The 19,029-nt window shown below is 39.8% G+C and overlaps 1 protein-coding gene across 2 annotated transcripts in view; it reads right to left on the bottom strand.

Moving 5' to 3' along the window:
* Nucleotides 1-19,029, bottom strand: part of SNTG2 (syntrophin gamma 2) — a 618,654-nt gene that overhangs the window by 327,499 nt on the left and 272,126 nt on the right. For both annotated transcript variants that reach the window (XM_089686706.1, XM_089686707.1), the window contains exon 2: nt 17,873-18,010. In XM_089686706.1, the coding sequence (XP_089542832.1) occupies nt 17,873-18,010 (138 nt within the window). The remainder of the gene's footprint in view (nt 1-17,872; nt 18,011-19,029) is intronic.

The following is a 19,029-nucleotide window of genomic DNA, read 5'->3' as shown; positions in this document are numbered from 1 at the left end:
AATTTATATTTGCCTGCTTAGCTTTGGTGAGTGTTTAAATTCTTGACACTCTCATTTATGATCTCCAATAACAATGTTGACACAAACTTCGCAGCCCGGACCTTTCGCTTCCCTTGCTTCCCTTTTTTTTTTTTTTTTTGCCTCTTATCCCCCCTTCTCCCTCTCCCCTTACTCTCCCCCCCCCTCTTCCCCCCCCTTTTTTTTCCCCTCTTTCTCTTCTCTCTCTCTACTATGACTCCCATTCTTTTCCTTTTCTTATCCTTTTCTTTCTTTCTATTCCCCCCTTTTTTCTTTTCTTTCTCGACGACCTCTTAGTCTTCGATCAGGCTTAGTCTTCATTTTATCCAGGATTACTTGGTATACGGTTAGCTTATCTCCTCTAGGATAGTCAATGGTACTCACGACATCTTCTCTTATACTGCGATGCTCACTTAGCCTCATGATAGCGTACTGCTTTTGGTTTAGGCTCTGAAGGTTCATTTCCTCCATGCATAGGCCAGTACGCCAATATTCACTTGGTGGAAGTAAGCTGTTATTACCTTCTATATTGTACATTATTGAACCTTGAGTACTACAGGCCTATCTCTGCCGTAATTTGCCATGCTTATGTTATCCACAGTGTCGCACTCTACCATGTTGTTTCTTCCTGTATTTTGGTTTAAGCTGTGTCTATGACCTGATTGATGCTGTGTGTGCATTTCTTTATATTTTCCTGTAACATGTTGTCACTAAATAAACTTTTATGGAATAAAAAAAAAGAATAGATAATCACAGTGTGATGTGATAATTCACCTCCAGTAATTAGACAAAAAGGTAGTTTTTACCCCCTCCAGAGAAGCTATGCACGATATCATCAAAGTGATAGTTTCAGTTCACTTTGCAACCTCCCTGCATTTGGCAACAGATGCCGAAAAGCATTCCACCAAAAAGACTGCATGTGAACACACGGAAAAATATATTCCCATGGGGAACAAGTTTAAAAGGCTAAAAATCAAACCTATATGGCTTAAGGCCAAAGTTAAAAAAGCTATAGATAATAAAAAAAGAGCTTTTATTGAATATACAAATGAAGGAATGCTATCATCGTTAAAACATTACAAAGAAAATAACAGAATATGCAAAAAGGAAATAAAGGCTGCAAAAATTGAAAACGAACGACAGATTGCAAAAGATAGCAGGACCAACCCCAAAAAATTCTTCAACTATATTAATAGTAAAACGGTATGTAGGCCCTTTAAAAAATAATCTAGAGTGGGTGACTGGGGACAAAGAATGATTAAATACCTTCTTCAGCTCTGTGCATACAAAGGAGCATGGGGGAGCTCTTGTCCATAATAGGCATGGTCTTGACACAGCTCCAGATGATCCACATCACCTGGACCAGATGGCATACACCCACGGGTCCTTAAAGAATTGAGCTCTGTCATTTCAAAGCTATTGTTTCTAATTTTTAGGGACTCTTTAATGACTGGCATAGTACCACTGGATTGGCGTAAGGCCAATGTGGTCCCTATATTTAAAAAGGGGTCAAAATATTTACCAAGTAATTATAGACCTGTTAGTTTAACTTCTATAGTTGGGAAGATAATGGAGAGTTTAATAAAAGACCACATAGATGAGTTCTTGCTGGAAAAAAATATTTTAAGCAAGAGACACCAAGGATTCATGAAAGACAGAAGTTGTCGAACAAATCTGATTTCTTTTTATGAGGAAGTGAGCAAAACCTTGGACAGAGGGGTGGCGGTGGACGTGGTATACTTGGATTTTGCAAAAGCGTTTGACACAGATCCCCATACACGGCTTATGTGTAAGGTAAAGTCTACAGGCTTGGAAAAATCTGTATGTAAATGTATAGAAAACTGGCTAAAAGATCATATTCATAGAGCAGTGGTTAATGATTCATACTATAAATGGTCTAGGGTTGTCAGTGATGAACCCCAAGGTTCAGTGTTGGGACCCTTACTTTTTAATATATTTATAAACGATATAGGGTCTGGGATTAAAAATCCCATTTCAATCTTTGCAGATGACACCAAGCTGTGCAGTGGAATAACGTCCTTACAGGATGTCTTCAATTTACAAGCCGACCTCAATGCACTGTTTAATTGGGCATCTATGTGGCAAATGAGGTGAACTGATAAACGTAAGGTTATGCCCTTGGGGGCTAAGAATATGCATGCATCATACATACTAGGGGGGTACAACTGAGGGAATCAATGTTAGAGAAGGATCTGGGAGTTCTGGTAGATCACAAGCTTAATAATGGCATGCAATGCCAAGCTGTGGTTTCTAAAGTGAGCAAAATCCTCTCTTGTAATAAAAGAGTTATAGACTCCAGAGAGAGATATCATATTACCCCTGTACAAATCATTAGTAACACCACATCTGGAATATGCAGTTCAATTTTGGGCACCAATTCACAAAAAGAACATTGCGGAACTGGAGAAAGTACATAGAAGGGCAACCAAACTGATAAGAGGCATGGAGGAACTCAGCTATGAGGAAAGATTAGAGGAACTGAATGTATTCTCTGTTGAGAAGTGGAGATTAAGGGGGATATGATCAACATGTATAAATACATCAGTGGTTCATATAGTGAACTCAGTGTAGAGTTATTCACCCTAAGGTCATCACAGAGGACAAAGGGGCACTCTTTACGTCTGGAGGAAAAGAAATTTAATCTCCTTCTCAGTAAGAGCTGTGAAAATGTGGAATAGACTCCCTCAAGAGCTTGTTCTGGCCAGCTCAGTGGATTGCTTTTAAAAAGGCCTGGATTTCTTGTATACGCAAAATATAACATTTATAGGTAAGGTTGATCCAAGGAATATCCGATTGCCTCCTGGGGGATCAGGAAATATATATTTTTTTTTTAATGGTTGAACTGGATGGACTTTTGTCTTTTTTCAGCCAGACTAACTATTTAACTATGTAACTATGTTCATTGGGCCTTCACAAATGCAGTTTTGAAATACATAGGCCTAGGGGAAAACATGTTGGAATGGATCAGAGCCATGTAATCCCTCCCTACAGAGTAACTGATGGTAAACTGCATTTTTCATGACTCCTTGAAAATTTCAAATGGCACAAGGCAAAACTGCCTCTTGTCACAGCTCCTCTTTATACTCTAACCTAAGCCTTTTCTCTGTTCTATATTGAATAATCCTAATATAAGAGGCCTCTGTATTGAGGACAATGAATATAAAATCTCAGCATATGCTGATGATGTGCTATTTTCCCTTTCTGCACTAGATGTGTCTCTTCCTAACCTTATGGCTGAATTTCAATCTTAGAATGAACTTTCAAATATAAAAATAAACTTACAGAAATCAGAAGCCCTTAACATTCCTCCAGCTTCACAGACTCCAATCCAACTTCAGATTTAAATGGAGGTCAGCCCTCAAATACTTCCATAATTCCTATGAATCTTGATGACACATATTCGTTATATTTCCCACTATTATTAAAAAGAATTCAGACCCTTCTCAGAAAATTGACCACTGGTTCGGGAGATGTAATATGATTAAGATGGCTATTCTCCCAAAAATCTTTTACTTTCTAAACTTTTCCCCATATACATATCCTTAAGCTTTGTTTGTTCCATCACATCTGGGAAAATCTTAGGAAATTTATCTGGGCTACTGAACCCCCCTAAATCAAACCCTCACCAGACCCACAAACATTATCGACTGGCACAGACACAAACCCAGCAATGCCTGGGTCACCTTAGAAAACAATATTAAGGGATCCCACTAAAGAGACTCCCTCAGCACCCCAACTCTTTACAATGGCAGCTGAAGACTCACCTGACTATAGGTCCAACCATTACTTACTCTCATAAATTGAAAAATTTCATTGAACTCCTGACCCTTCTCCAGCATTTCCCTTAATAGGAAGCTTTTATTTTTACCCAGGCCCCACGAACCCCTCTTTCCAGAATTTACTCTCTGTTAACCTCAGCAATGCCTCTCTTCTGTGGTAGCCCAGACTGGCCGTCAATAGCATCCTAGCACTCTTATCTTCCTCAGTGGAACCATATCGACTTCTTTTCTGGAACACATTACACCTTCAATACTTTTTCCCCTCTTTCCCCTCATCAAACACCCATTGATGGACTCTGAGTGTCTGTGCACCAGCACTGAGCCATTGAGACAATCTTTGTCTCTTTAATATATCTTACTGGTCTCCCCGAAACCATAACCTTCATTATTGAACAACTGCAAAAAATATATCTTCAGTCCTTAAAAACTACAATAAGTACTAGTGTACAGGAAAACAATTTTAAAATACTTTCCTACTTGGTACAGAATTCCAGCCATGATACACAAAACAATGCCTGCAGTACCAGACAGCTGGAGGTATGGACAGATGAAGTACATTGCTACACATTTTTGATTCTGCCCAAGATCACATTCTTCTGGTGGGGAGTATGTGACATATCACAGTTTTTCACTGACTATAGCATTCCATGACCCCTCTTTTTCCCTCCTTCATGACAATCTGATACATACGAAATTTTACAGGAAATATATTCTATGCCACCTTTTGAATGTAGCCAAAGCTTGCATTCCAGCATTCTGGAAAATTGAATCACTTCCCTTGATTCAATTATGGCTAACTAAAGTGGAAGAGATTAACAGAATAGAGGCTTTGACACATGCTCAAAACAATAGATTGGATGTGTTTAACCACTTGCCCTCCAGAGGATTTACCCCCTTCCTGACCAGGACATTTTTTGTGATACCACACTGTGTTATTTTAACTGACAATTGCACTGTCATGCAATGCTACACCCAAAATAAATGTATGCCCTTTTTTTCACAAATGGAGCTTTCTTTTGGTCATATTTGATCACCTCTAAGTTTTTTACTTTTTGCACTATAAACAAAAAAGGCCAACAATTTTGAGAAAAAATATTTTTGACTTTTTGCTATTAAACATGTCCAGTAAAAAAAAAATTAAAAATCAACTTTTGTCATAAATTTATTCCAAAATGTATTTTGCTACATGTCTTTGCTAAAAAAAATTCCCAATAAGTGTAAATTTATTGGTTTACATAAAAGTTATAGTTTCTACAAATGGTGGTATATATACTGTAATTTTTTTTGTTATATATATATAGATATATATATCTATATATATATATACTAATAATGACAGCAATCAGCGACTTATACCGGGACTGTGGTGGGCATTCTGACACTGTGGGGAACTGACTAACTGTCACTGACACCGCCAGTGACACCAATGCAGTGATCAATGCTAATAAAAAACACTGACACTGTACTAATGACACTGGGCAGGAAGGGGTTAACATATGGCACAATCAAAACGTTAACTGTGCACCATGTGCTGCTTTACTGTGTGCTGTGTGTGTTTTACAGTGTAAGTACATTGCTTTGTATTGCTCTGCTATGCAGAGCAATACAAAGCAGTGTGCAGGAGCTGACAGGGGAGAGATCTGTATTGTTTACATACAGACCTCTCCCCAGTCAATGATACTTGGTGATCACCAGGTGCAGGCGGGGAATCATTGGCCAGGACCAGATGATCAACAGCTGAAGCCACCAATGGTGGTGCAGGTAGGGCACATGCCCCCTACCTGGAAATGCAAAATCACGTATATATACGTGATTTTGCGCAGACCTGCTGCCATGTAGCAGTATTTCTGCTATAGGGAGGGGGGCAAGCGGTTAAGAAGACCTGCTTTTACTGGCAGCAGTTTACCGTCATGGATGAGGGTAAACACTTCTTAGCTGGACAGGAGCAATTTACTGACTACTTCTTATAGATAGTTCTGCTCCAGCAGACTCACTGCAGACCCCCCCCCCTTCCCCAAGTGTCCACAATATCCCATTTCCCCAAGTGGTTCTTTCCCTTTCCTCACCTCTTCCCCCCTTTCTGTTTAATTTTCTTTTCCCTGAGGACTGGTTTAATAGGTTATCACCTCTGCCTATTACCTCTGCTTTCTCTGTCCCCTCACCATTTGAGAGACTATTTAACCAACCTAGTAATGACTCTTGAACCACTTCTGACATTACTCCTCTATTTGCAAACACACCTACATTCCTACCCTCCTTTCTTCACCCTTTTGTTTTATTCATAATTGGTAAACCCACGCAATACAGTTGGAGACATTTTCAGCTGTTAGGTCTTAGTTGGCTAACAAATATCTACTCCTGTACAGAGATTGGTTTATATCAGAAGACTTTTCCCTAATGATCTATGAATTGTATTTTTAGTTATCCTCTATATTCATTATTTTGTGTTTTTTATCTTCACTGAGAATACGTCAATGATGAGATGCCTTTTGATAAGTTACCTTTACCTCTCCTGTACTGTATGCATGTTAATAAATAAACAATTTGAAATAAATTTGAAAAAAGAAACTGAACTTCAAGCCAGAATATATGGATCCTTTCTCAACAGATACACAGAAGATAGCCAGTGCAGCTGAGACATCTCCAGCATGTGTCTGGGATGTCTGTGGATATACAGTGTAGAACAATGGGAATGCAGCTCCATCTAAATCTTAGCATGTAGTTGGTCTCCTGAATATCTACACTAGAGATTTTCAGGCATAAAGTGTTGGAGACTGTAATGAATGCCTTTAAAGATAGCAGGATGGGAGGTTTGGGAAGAAGGGATGAATTGCCTCTTAATCCAGAGGCAGGAGTTAAATGGAATTTCTAAAAAGAGTTATTAAATTTGGATTCAATTTTTAGATTTCAAGTGGACATTCCAATCCATTATGAGTGTCAGGTGGCGTACCATATATTATGTCAGGCAAGCCAATGCCTCCCAGTTTTGTGGGCCTAGTAACAGTCAGCGTGCTAATAGTAGGTTTATTGTTCCATTGGTATGGTTTGGAATAAGTAGAGAAGCCATGGTAAGGCATTCATTTTTATATTGACAGCTCTTCAAACCAGGAAATTAGCAATGTATCCCACACATGCAGATCCTGTGTAATGCAGATGAGGAGACAGAAGGTGTTGAATGTGTAAAGGTCTGTCAGATCTGTGGGTAGTTCAATGCCTAGGTAATAGCTCTAAGGTTCGACACAAAGAGTAAGTTAGTTTTATGCATGCGCATTTGAGGGCTGGACCTGAAGCTGTCACAGCTGAGCTCAATGAGCTGGCTGTTTACCCCGGGTTGAAAATACATAAGGCAGATAGAGACACTTGGTTTGTTATGGTGGTTGATGGCAGACTGATGCTCTGGTGGGACCCTTGGTCTGGTTTGTACACATTCTGTTATCTCATTTGGTTTTCTTGCCTTTTGGCTAATACTCTGTGTCTATATGGCATACATTTATACAGTATGTATCTTGTTTAATTTCTAAACACATATATATACTGGTTTAATACCTTTGTGCTAGCCTAAGTTTGCCGTTTGCTTTTTATATGATCAGACTGTACTTTTTGAATCCAGGGTACATCATAGCCACGTTATAATATGTGACACATAGTGATACATTTTTCTAAATACCGATGCCCAATGTCAACATCTATAGCCCATTGTTTTGCAATAACATTAATACATTAATATATACTGTACATCTTTTTATGGCTTGCATTAGTGCTATAGATTGTGGAACATAATATTTGGTAAAATGTAAGAATTATTTGCCCTACTTTTTGGTAGAGGCTATTAAAGGCCCCTTGCTAGATTGCTTTATTGCACCGGGATTGCTTATTTGATGCGCCTTACCATAACTGTAATCAGCTGGAAGAGCTTTGAATGCTTCATGTCCCACCCTAATGTGGTCCACCTACAAATGCTGATACCATATCCTTTTGTTCGGTTTCTTCTGGATGTACTAGGATTACCACTTTAGCTCTTTACAATGGCTACTATTTACAGGAATCAGAATTTTCTTCTATTTATAGTTTTTGGGGGTAGAATGTGGCTCCCTGGACTCTAGCCCAAGGCGTATTGGTCCAATATTTTAGCCTGGGTAAGCCTTTTATACCCCTGCCCAGTGGTTGGGTTTTATATATATATAGTATTGTTTTTTCTGAAGATGTTGCGATTCCCATTGTTCCTGAAGAAGAAGCTCTGCTGCAAAACATGTAGGAATACATCAACTGTGAAAGGGCTTCTGTCTTTGTTACATTTATTCCATGGCATCTGTTGATATATCAAGTATAATGTTTGTGATAAATGAATTATGAACATGTAACGCATGGGTATGGGAATCTGTATAAATATGACTGACTTTAGGTTGTTTTTAATAGAAAATGTTTTTCATACTAAAATAAAAAAAGTTTTGTTTTGATACAAAATAATTTTTTGGTGTATGGTTTGTTCACCAGCATCGAGAAAGTTCAGCTCCCTCAAATATTACATTTTTTGAAACCCAGATCCTTTCCATTTTGTGTCATTGAGAATGGTATAAAGCCACTGGATAGTGTTGAGTATGCTACCATAATATAGGTGTTGTTGCAGACTTGTGAGGCACTACACTAACCATGCATGTAGTGAAATTAAGATATACACTATATTGCCAAAAGTATTGGGAAACCTGCCTTTACACGCACATGAACGTTAATGGCAGCTATGCCGGGTGGCACTTTTTTTGCTGCAACTAACGCCTAATCAATCATGTTAGTTCTGTATAAATGCTTCTATTTACGTTATTGTTGATAGGCAGGACTGGCAGTGGATCTCAGGCCGAGGGTGTGATTCTGTTCATGGGGCGGGCCCGTGGATGGCCTCGCTCCTCCGGGAATTTTGAAGTTTCCTCTTTTTTGAGGTTCTAGCTGACTGAGATTTTTATTGCCTTACAAGCCTCTTATAGACCACTTATTCGTAGGTGTATTAGCCTAAGTTGTTTGCTTAGTATTTCCTTGTTTTCACTAATGTTGAGTTGTTCCGGTGGACTATTGTGTTCCCCTTCGAGCTGGCTAGTGGTCTGGATTTGTGTCCTGCCCACTACCCAGCCTCTTTGTGGGTATTTCACCCACAGTTGATTATTACGATGTTTGTACTAATCTTACTGTTTCACATGCATATTGCTTGTATACCAGACGGTTTCTTGTTTTCTTCCTTTTTTTCCACCTTCTTTTCTTTGTCCCTTGTCATGTGTGTTTTGTGTTTTTTTTTCAGGGCTCTCGGGGATCGTGGCGGATCTGATTTTTTTTCCTTCCGATCGCTATGTCGTTGAACTGGTTATCTCTGAATGTTCAGGGAATGAGCTCTCCGCAAAAACGGATAAGGATATTTAAGTTTCTCCGGGCTCACCATGTCGATATTGCTTGTCTGCAGGAAACTCATTTCTCAACTACCTCCACCCCAAAATATTTTGATGCACGCTACCCTCAGGTATTTCAGGCTACTGGCTCTACTAAACGAAGGGGAGTTTTAGTTGCTTTTCACAGCAAAGCTCTGTTTGTCTGTGTGAAGCGTATTGCTGACCCCAGTTGCAGATATCTTTTATTACAGGGCAAGATTCAGGGTATAGATGTCACAATAATGTCCTACTACGCTCCCAATGTCAACCCTGGACCCTTTTTATCACATATCTGCTCCCTCCTGGCTATCCATCAACGGGGTACCCTTTTGATGGCAGGAGATTCCAACTTAGTATTAAATCCCTCACTAGATAAATACCCTGCAGAGAATTCTAATTCTTCCGCGTCAGCTAAATCCTTTATGCGTACGTTAAGTACCCATGACCTGGTAGATCTATGGCGTGAATTCCACCCCCGGGGGAAAGACTATACTTACTACTCTCACCCTCACCATTCTCATTCCAGAATTGACCATGCTTTTGTACTACGCAAACATCTCCCTTTGGTTCGCTCCGTCTCTATCCTCACGGTTCCATGGTCTGATCATGACCCCATTTTGGTGGTTTGTCGATCTCTCCTCTGTAAGCCATCCTACTCCTCTTGGATTATGAATGACTCTCTACTTTCACTGAAGGAGATTCAGGCGGAACTACAGCGCAAATCCCAGGAATATTTCCAGCTAAACTCGGGTTGTGTCTCTTCTTCGGTAACGTTATGGGAAGCTTACAAGGCTGTTCTTAGGGGCCATATTATTCAGATAGCTTTGAGGCAGAAGAGAGATAGACAACATAAACAGTGTCAGCTGGAATCAAAGCTAGCTTCCACATCAGCTCAATTTAAGTAGGTACCTACCCCATCGAACTGTAAATTGCTAGATCAGGCCCGCCTGGAACTGGATCTTTGTTTGACGGATGAGGTTGAGCGCTCTTTGCGTTGGATGCGCCAGAAGTGGTATAGTAAAGCAAATAAACCAGATTCCATGTTGGCATGTAGATTACGCTCTTTTGCACATAACCCCTGTTAGGGACCAGCCGGTGGTAGCCTCTAGCGGTCCACAGACCAGAATTCCCCAGGGCACGGAATCTAAGTTCCGACCTGCTTGTTCACCAGAGCCCCTGATGGTGGGGATGGACTTGGAGCAAGCCGAGACCAGGTCGCGACCCCTGGGTGCAACCAACTGTGGTAGAGGCACCTGTCGGTGGTACACAGCAGGTGAGAGTCTGATGTGAGGAGGTAGAGTAAGCGAGGTCAGACAAGCCGGGTCGGTAACAGCGGAGCAGGTCGGTATAAAATGGCAGGCAGAAGAATAAATGGGTCACAGTCTGGGTTTGGCAACAGCAGATCAAAAGTGCAGGAGCAGGCAGGAGAATGGTCAGGCAAGCCAGGGGTCAGAGCAGGAGAAGTCAGCAGATCAGGATCAGGCAGGGTCAGCAGCAAAGTAAACTCACAGGAACACAGGAAAGACCATACGGCACTTGAGCATTGCAAGAGCTGGGTTTAAATAGCCCACCCGACTCCTGACAGGCGCTCCTGGGTCCTAGTGCTTGCCCGGCGCCGTCATTGGTGACAGGCGCGCCTGGGTCCTAGTGCCCGCCTGCCTGTACGTTTTGTCAGGACTCTACGCATGTGCGGATTCGATCGCTGCAGCGATCTTCCCATTCCCTGACAACCCCAAACTGATTTCTCTATGCACTCGTCAGAATGTTCTCACAAGTAATCCTGTAGCGGTATTGGAGGAGTTCCGGCATCGACTTTCTAGACTTTATACGGATCCTACACGGGCTGACCCTCAGTCTATTTCTGACTTTTTATCCCATTTGTCCTTGCCTACTTTGACTCAGGCTCATAAGGACCTGATGGACCGTGATATCCAAATATCAGAAGTTCTGCAATGCCTTACAGATCTGAAGACGGGCAAACGCCCAGGTCCAGATGTATACACGGCTTTATACTACAAGGAATTGGCTAATATGCTTGCCCCTCACCTTGCTTCTATGTTCAATGCAGTGAAGGGAAGTTTGAACTTTTCCCCTGATTCTTTGACTGCTAATGTGGTTATCATCCCAAAACTGGATCAAGATCATTCCTCTTGGACAAATTATAGGCCTATTTCTCTTATTAACATTGATATGAAAATCCTCACTAAGAACTTAGCCACTCGTTTGAATTCTTTCCTTTCTCGTCTGATATAAAAAGATCAAGTGGGTTTTGTCCCTCACAGACAAGCCGGAGATGCCATCAGACGCATTTTACACTTACAACATTTGGCTCATACTCGCAAAATTGATTTGATGCTCCTTTCTCTAGATATCAACAAGGCCTTTGACACTTTGTCTTGGCCTTATCTCCTGTCGGTCCTTCACCGTTTTGGCTTTAGTCCCTCATTCTTACATTGGATCTCTTCGCCTTTATACATCCCCTCAAGCAAAACTCAAATATTATGGATTTGAGTCCTCAACATTCCCGATTGGCAGGGGAACTAGACAAGGGTGCCCACTTTCTCCCATACTATTTATCTTGGCCTTGGAACCTTTGGCAGAAGCCATTCGTATGCATCCTGATATTAAGGGAATAGATGTACAGTAGCTGGCTCCCAGCATAAGTTATCTCTGTTCGCTGACGATATATTGTTGTCAGTCACGAATTCGGGGGTTACTTTGCCAAATTTACTTGTGGTTTTGGATTCCTTTGCAGTTCTCTCAGGTCTCAATGTCAACCCTGCCAAATCTAAGGCTATGTCAATTACTCTCCCACCATCACTTTTGGCTACTCTGAAACATTCGTTCCCTTTTCAATGGCTCTCGACTCTGCCGTATTTAGGAATTAAGCTCACCCGTTCTTACGAAGGACTTTACCGGGCTATTTTCCCGCCGTCTTTAATAAACTGACCGAGCTGCTGTCCTCCTGGCCTCACTACCTGCTTTCGTGGTTCGGTAGAATCAATGCGATCCGTATGACCTATCTTCCCAAATTATTTTATGTGTTTCGCGTTTTACCTGTCCCTGTTCCTTCGCATATATTGCGTATTCCTCAGCAAAAACTCCTGTCTTTCATTTGGCGTTCTTCTCGACCCAGAATTAGTAAACATATTTTATTTGCTCATAAGACCGAGGGTGGGTTATCTGTCCCAAATCTTCAGTCCTACTATGTGGCGGCCAATATTGCCCCCTTAGCCCATCTCCATGCATCTCACCATTTCCCCTTGTGGGCTACTGTAGACCTGATGGACTGCCACTCAATACCACTCTCTTCTTTGCCGTGGCTTCCTTTTACTCATCGACCTTCATCCCTTAGTCCGAAGCTGACGCTAATGCTTCGTCTTTGGGATTCTATTAAATATTCTGCTGGCCTCATCTCTGCTCACCTACCATTACTACGTTTGCTACATAACCCAATATTCCCCCCAGGGCGTGATAATCCTGGACAGTTTGCCTGGTGGCAAGCAAATGGCTATTCGATGCTATCTCCCACTCGAATACTCACCTTTGAAACTCTGCACTCCTCTCATGATATCCCATTGCGGGAACATTTTGGCTACCTTCAACTCCACCACTTTAATAATACACTAATACGGAAACACTCAGGACCCTACAGTTTGTCCCCCTTTGAAAGTCAATGTAGACATAGACCCCATGCTCCGGGCCTAATCTCTCTGGTCTACTCTTCCATTATTTCTTACAGAACTCCTCTGGTCCGTTCCTATCATCAGTGTTGGCAGTCGGAACTCGGGGGCACTTTGGATCAACAGGATTGGCGGACCATGACCCAAGCGTTATCTAAATGTTCTAGGAATGTTATCATTCTAGAAAATACATATAAGGTTCTTTATCGATGGTATTACACGCCTGCTCATCTAGCTCGTTTTATCCCTACATATTCTCCGACTTGTTTTCGGGGCTGTCAACAGATGGGTACTAGGGTAAAATTTACTTGTGAGCCACTGAAGGATACATATATACAGTATGTGTATATATAAACAATATAATATGTCACAGGCGTCCTTGCTCACCCTCACGTGGTGTGCATCAACAAGATAGCAATAAATAGATTGGGTGCCGCGCTCTATTAATTGTTTAAAATAATATTGTAACAAACATATAATAATCTCTCTCAATTTTCACCGTGAATGTGCATAAATACACCTTGTGCCAATAATTATATAAAATAAATGAATCTAAATATAATTACAAATAAAAATAATTGCAAATAAAACATGTGAAATAATCCAACAATGATCTTAAGCTGTATATAAAAGGTCCCATATGCACTGGGATAGTATCAAATTCCATATAAGTTCAACAAAAGAATGGATTCAGTATACTCTCCTCTGTAACAGCCTGTGCTGTATAGCTGCAATGGTATACAATAGGAGCTGCACTGTGAATCACTGTAATAAACGAGATCTCTCCTTCCTCAGCACACTCCTTAGTCCGGTTCTCCTCGTATGAGTCATAAGGAAAAGAAAGAGAGGTACATAGTGTCTTATCCAGGGTAAAGGACTTTATTATGCGCTAGTAATGCACTCACATGTTATTAAAATAAGATGTGCTTGTCATATATATACAACCGCGGATAGCGGTAAGATCAGCCTTGTCGGTGTGCCTGCACACACTGTCAATACTCACCGTGTACATCCCCCAGAGGAAGTTACGAGTCCCTGTAGTGTAACGCGCAGGGGAGGGGCAGTGATGTCACCACGCATCCGTATCCAGACACGGCTTGTACTACTTACCACTAACAGTTGACCATGGAACAGGGGCGGACTGACAACTCATGGGGCCCCCGGGCAATAGGGGATATTGGGGCCCCTGTGTCCTTGCCCAAACTCAAAAAAGCCTATGAAAAAGGTACTAGGGGCATCTCATGGGGCCCCCTACTGACCCTGGGCCTTTGGGCAGTGCCCGAGTTTCCAAATGGTCAGTCCTCCCCTGTCGTGGAATATTTAGTAGCAAGGACATTTCACAGATTGCACAGATGGCAACCTATCATGGTACCATGCTTGAATTCACTGAACTCCTGAGAGCGACCCATTTTTTCACAAATGTTTGTAGAAGCAGTCTGCATGCCTAGGTGCTTGATTTTATGCATCTGTGGCCATGGAGGAGATTGGAACACCTGAATCTAATGATTTGGAGGGATGTCCCAATACATTTGGCAATAAAGTGTATATTGTCTTCCTAAACTTATAATGAAAAAAACAAAGCTATTGTACATTAACATCTAAATGATTTAAAATGTAATGACAGCCTCTTTTGTATTGTAATGTCAAGTACATTAATTTTTATTAAACGCTGTTTAAGTACTGATTATATTCCTGCTTTCCTCTGTAGCATCCATATTTTTACAGATCTGTAAAATCAAGAGGAAACTGACTCTGACAAGGTGTTTAATTCCATGTAAAAAGATCAATAGAGAGCAGTAATATAAAATGTCATTGGAAGAAATAGATATAAATCACAAGCTTTTATTATTTTCCCATGCTAAGTGACAGTTTTACCTCCAGACTAATTTATGATAAAAGACAACTTTTTTATTCGTTTTTTTATTTTTTTTGCATTAACTGAAGAAATAAAGCAGAAGAGGAATGAGATTAAAATTGGTAATGTAAGCCTACAAAAAATATACTGAGAACTATAATGAAAATTAAGAATTAGACAAAGCAATAGAAAATGTTCCTAAAATGTAAGTGAATTACTAATGCATGGTTATAATTCTAGGATGCTGCCAACTCCACTAGCAGTGTGTGTGTACTCGGGCTTCCACTTGCCAACAATAAGATACAGTGTAGCCATTTAATATTAATGTTATTAAATATTTGGATTATACATTAATAATTAAAGAAATACTCCATTTATATATCCACATTTTCCCTTGCCTAATAATAATGGTATATTGAGTTTCATTAGTTCTCTAATGCAAGATGAACAATACAAACATGAATCTGATTTGCAGTAATGCAAATATTCCATCCATTCTATCACTGGGGAAAGAACGCTTGACTATGTTGCAGTTCACCAATGAGATAAAACAACATTTTATCTTTATCATATTTGCTTGTCAGTGACGAGATTATCAGTATGATATAACTCAAATCTCATTCTGTGCTTTATTACATGGGGGTGGAGGGTCTACAAAATAAGTGGCTTTACATTTTAATGCAAACTTAAGACTTGCATTGTTTCCTTGCTTCTTATGCATGTTTAAAATGCATGTCAATTGCATGTCTGCAGATTCCTATTGGCTTCAATAGATTAGCATAGATTGCAGATCAGAGGCTGTGCTTCACCTGATTTGCATTATGTCACATTTCTCAAGACAGGCACTTCTGAGGCAATTTAGATTGCAGGCAAAGCAAGCCAATCACAACATTTTCTTGTCTTATGCATTCACAGGCATGTGAATAAAAAAAAAGGAATATTCATAAACTAAGTGGAAAAAACATATTTACAAGCAGGTAACTGTCTTTATAACTACTAAAATATAATTTTTTAAATAGTTTTACTGAAGTCCCAGGTAATGAGCACAATTTTTGCTGCACAGAAAAATATAAACAGTTAACATAGGTCTTACAGCAATATTAATTTCCTACCTCTATTAGGTACAGCTCTGACTCAAATTCTTCAACCCTCTAACAGATGGATAATTGTTCATAAGAAAGCAATAATTTAATCTAACTTTTTTTTACTTGCAATTGTCCATTACAAATTATATTCTGAATTTGGCAGGAAGAATAGGAGAAAGTAATCGCTAAATTATAGGGGTGGAGTGTAATAAGTGTTTAATTGCTTCTTTTTTTGTTGGAAATCATACATTAAAATGTATGCATTCTTTCTTCTATTCTCATCAGGTGAACCATCCAACCAGGCTGTTGTTTTTCAAAAGCTTAGCCTTTTTAGCTCTCCAGCAGATATATCAGTCCACATGGATAAGACAAACCACTTAACACTGGCAGGGGTGAATAAAATGATCAGCTTTTGTTTATTCATGCAAAACTTTTATCCCAAAAGGAAAAAAAACAGTTTGTTGTAACTGATTATAAAGTGTGAGCTGGCATTTGGCTTCATTTTGTTAGTGGTTCTAAATCTGCCAATTTAACACTACCCTCCCCCCCACACTGACAATGCTGTGCCTCCTGTACTCAGTCCTCCAACAAAGTTGTTTCTCACTGTTTAATCCCTGTACAAATCATTAGTAATACCTCATCTAGAATATGCAGTTCAGTTTTGGGTACAAATTCACAAGAAGAACATTGGGGAACTTGAGAAAGTACAGAGAAGGACAACTAAATTGATACGAGGCATGGAGGAGCTCAGCTATGAGGAAAGATTAGAGGAACTGAATTTATTCTCTCTTGAGAAGAGGAGATTAAGGGGGGATATGATCAACATGTATACATACATCAGTGGTTCATATAGTGAACTCGGTGTAGAGCTATTCACCCTGAGGTCATCACAGAGGACAAGGGGGCACTCTTTATGTCTGGAGGAAAAGAAATGTAATCTCCAAACACAGAAAGGTTTCTTCACAGTGAGAGCTGTGAAAATGTGGAATAGGCTCCCGCAAGAGTTGGTTCTGGCCAGCTCAGTGGATTGCTTCAAAAGAGGCCTGAATTGTTTCTTAGATACACAGAATATAACTGGATACTAACATTTATAGGTAAAGTTGATCCAGGGAATATCCGATTGCCTCTCGGGGGATCAGGAAGGAAGTTTTTTCCCAGCAGGAGCAAATTGGATCATGAATTGCTGGGGTTTTTTTGCCTTCCTCTGGATCAACTGTGGGTATTGGATTATAACTGGGTTTTTTTTCTATGGTTGAACTAGATGGACTTTTGTCCTTTTTTCAGCCAGACTAACTGTAACTGTGTAACACAGAGCTAATGCACTACTACAGGAGGTGTGTTACTGTTGAGGTCTCTAGATGGAAACAGAGAAAAAAAACAAAAGAAAGAAAAACGATGTAGCCATCGTATCTAATGTCTAGTAACATTTTTATATTAAATTTTTGGCTTTGGGTTTAATACCGCCATAAGTTGAAAAATGCTTACTGATGGTACTAAATTTGTTTTTTGCTTTTGGGATTTAATGACCTCTGGTCACTAAGCAGTTACAAAATGAATCTTGTAATGTATTCTTTAAAAAGTAATCAAATGTATTGTTGCAGACTATGATAGATACCTGAATATGCCTTGATATCACAAGAAGATGGAGAGGTGCTACTTTTAGACTAGACATATGCTGCTGCAGTTTTCCCGGTTTGCAAATTCAGCCAACTGGGGTGTGCAGTGCGCATCTGAGCCTATAATGAACATGCTTACAGGAGGTGAGAGCAACTAAATGATCTCATCAATCTAATCAATGAGCTGCTTCTCTTTCATCCTCCAATCATAATGGACACTTTCAGCTAGGAGTAAAGTGGGACATTTATATGGAGCATGTACTGTAATTCTGATCAAATAGAGAATACGATTATTCAGACTGACTTTTACTGGTGTTCCAAATTGGGCATCTACAATTTTTTTGGTATGTAGTAAATATAGGTTCTGCAAATACATGCAGCTATTAATTAAACAGAACACTTACATTTGAACTTTGCTCGGTTCCACTGACACAAACCACGTCTTGCTTCTGTATGGTCAGTGTATCTTTAGTGAGTCTGAGTCGTACATCACAAGCATTTTCTGAACCTTCATTATACAGCTGTGCAAAACCAGTTTTAGTCTGTGAAAAATAAATAAGAATTGTCCAGTAAGTAAAGGAACATATGTACATTTCTACACCACTTCAGTATGAAATACCTTGACAGGTATTGGATTTTATTTTTCATATCCATGCTCCATGGATTAATTTTTTAGTTACCAATGTCAAAGACAAAAAAAATAGTGCATGATCAAACAATCATAATAACAGACAGATATGTCTTCAGCAACATGTTTACTAAACTAATTTACTGGTTAATATTCTTAAATGGAGCCCTTTGTTAAAAGAGAAAATTATATTGGTTTTGGTTTGATTTACCAAAACTGGAGTACTCAGAATCTGGTGCAGCTGTGCATGGTAGCCAATCAGCTTCTAACTTCAGCTTTTTCAGTTAAGCTTTGACAATAAAACCTGGAAGCTGATTGGGTTCTATGCAGAGCTGCACCAGATTTTTCACTCTCCAGTTTTATTAAATCTCCCCCAATATGTATCTTTGTTTTACAAATAAACATTTCATAAGTGACAAAGAGATTTTCAGAGCACTATGGGATAACAAAAGAGATAGCTTATCAAAGGAAGCTTGATTTGTCCTATTTAAAATCTGGTAATGAACCCTCTGCTAAGGGATGAATCATTGCTGTAATAACCAATTGGAATTTATGCAAAGCACTGGCCGTTTTCAGCACAGCTAAATCCAGAATTAACAATGTAAAAAAACTATAGCGCAATCTGCTCACTTGATACAGTTTCTTTATATTGACATACAATATTTAATTTTTACCTGCCTAAATAAGAGGAAATATGTTTTTTTTTTCAAATGTATAGTTATGGCCAGTATGGCCATACAACAGTTGTGAAGTCTTTTCTAGGTACTGATCATGCTAAGACAGAGTATGAATACTTCCTCAGGTGTATTTCAGAAAGCACCTCATGCTAAAGCTCTGCCGATGAGCCTCTCAAATTCTTGCCTCACACTCTCATTTTCATATGTCCAACTCTGCATGCTTTCCTTTGCCATGAACAGGACCTCAATAGACCTC

The sequence above is a fragment of the Staurois parvus genome, unplaced genomic scaffold (assembly GCF_062004578.1).
Source record: "Staurois parvus isolate SC_StPar_1 unplaced genomic scaffold, SC_StPar_1.0 ptg000409l, whole genome shotgun sequence".
Taxonomy (NCBI): Eukaryota; Metazoa; Chordata; class Amphibia; order Anura; family Ranidae; genus Staurois; species Staurois parvus.
Note: the sequence above shows the minus strand (reverse complement) of the source record. Positions and strands in the feature narration are given on the sequence as shown.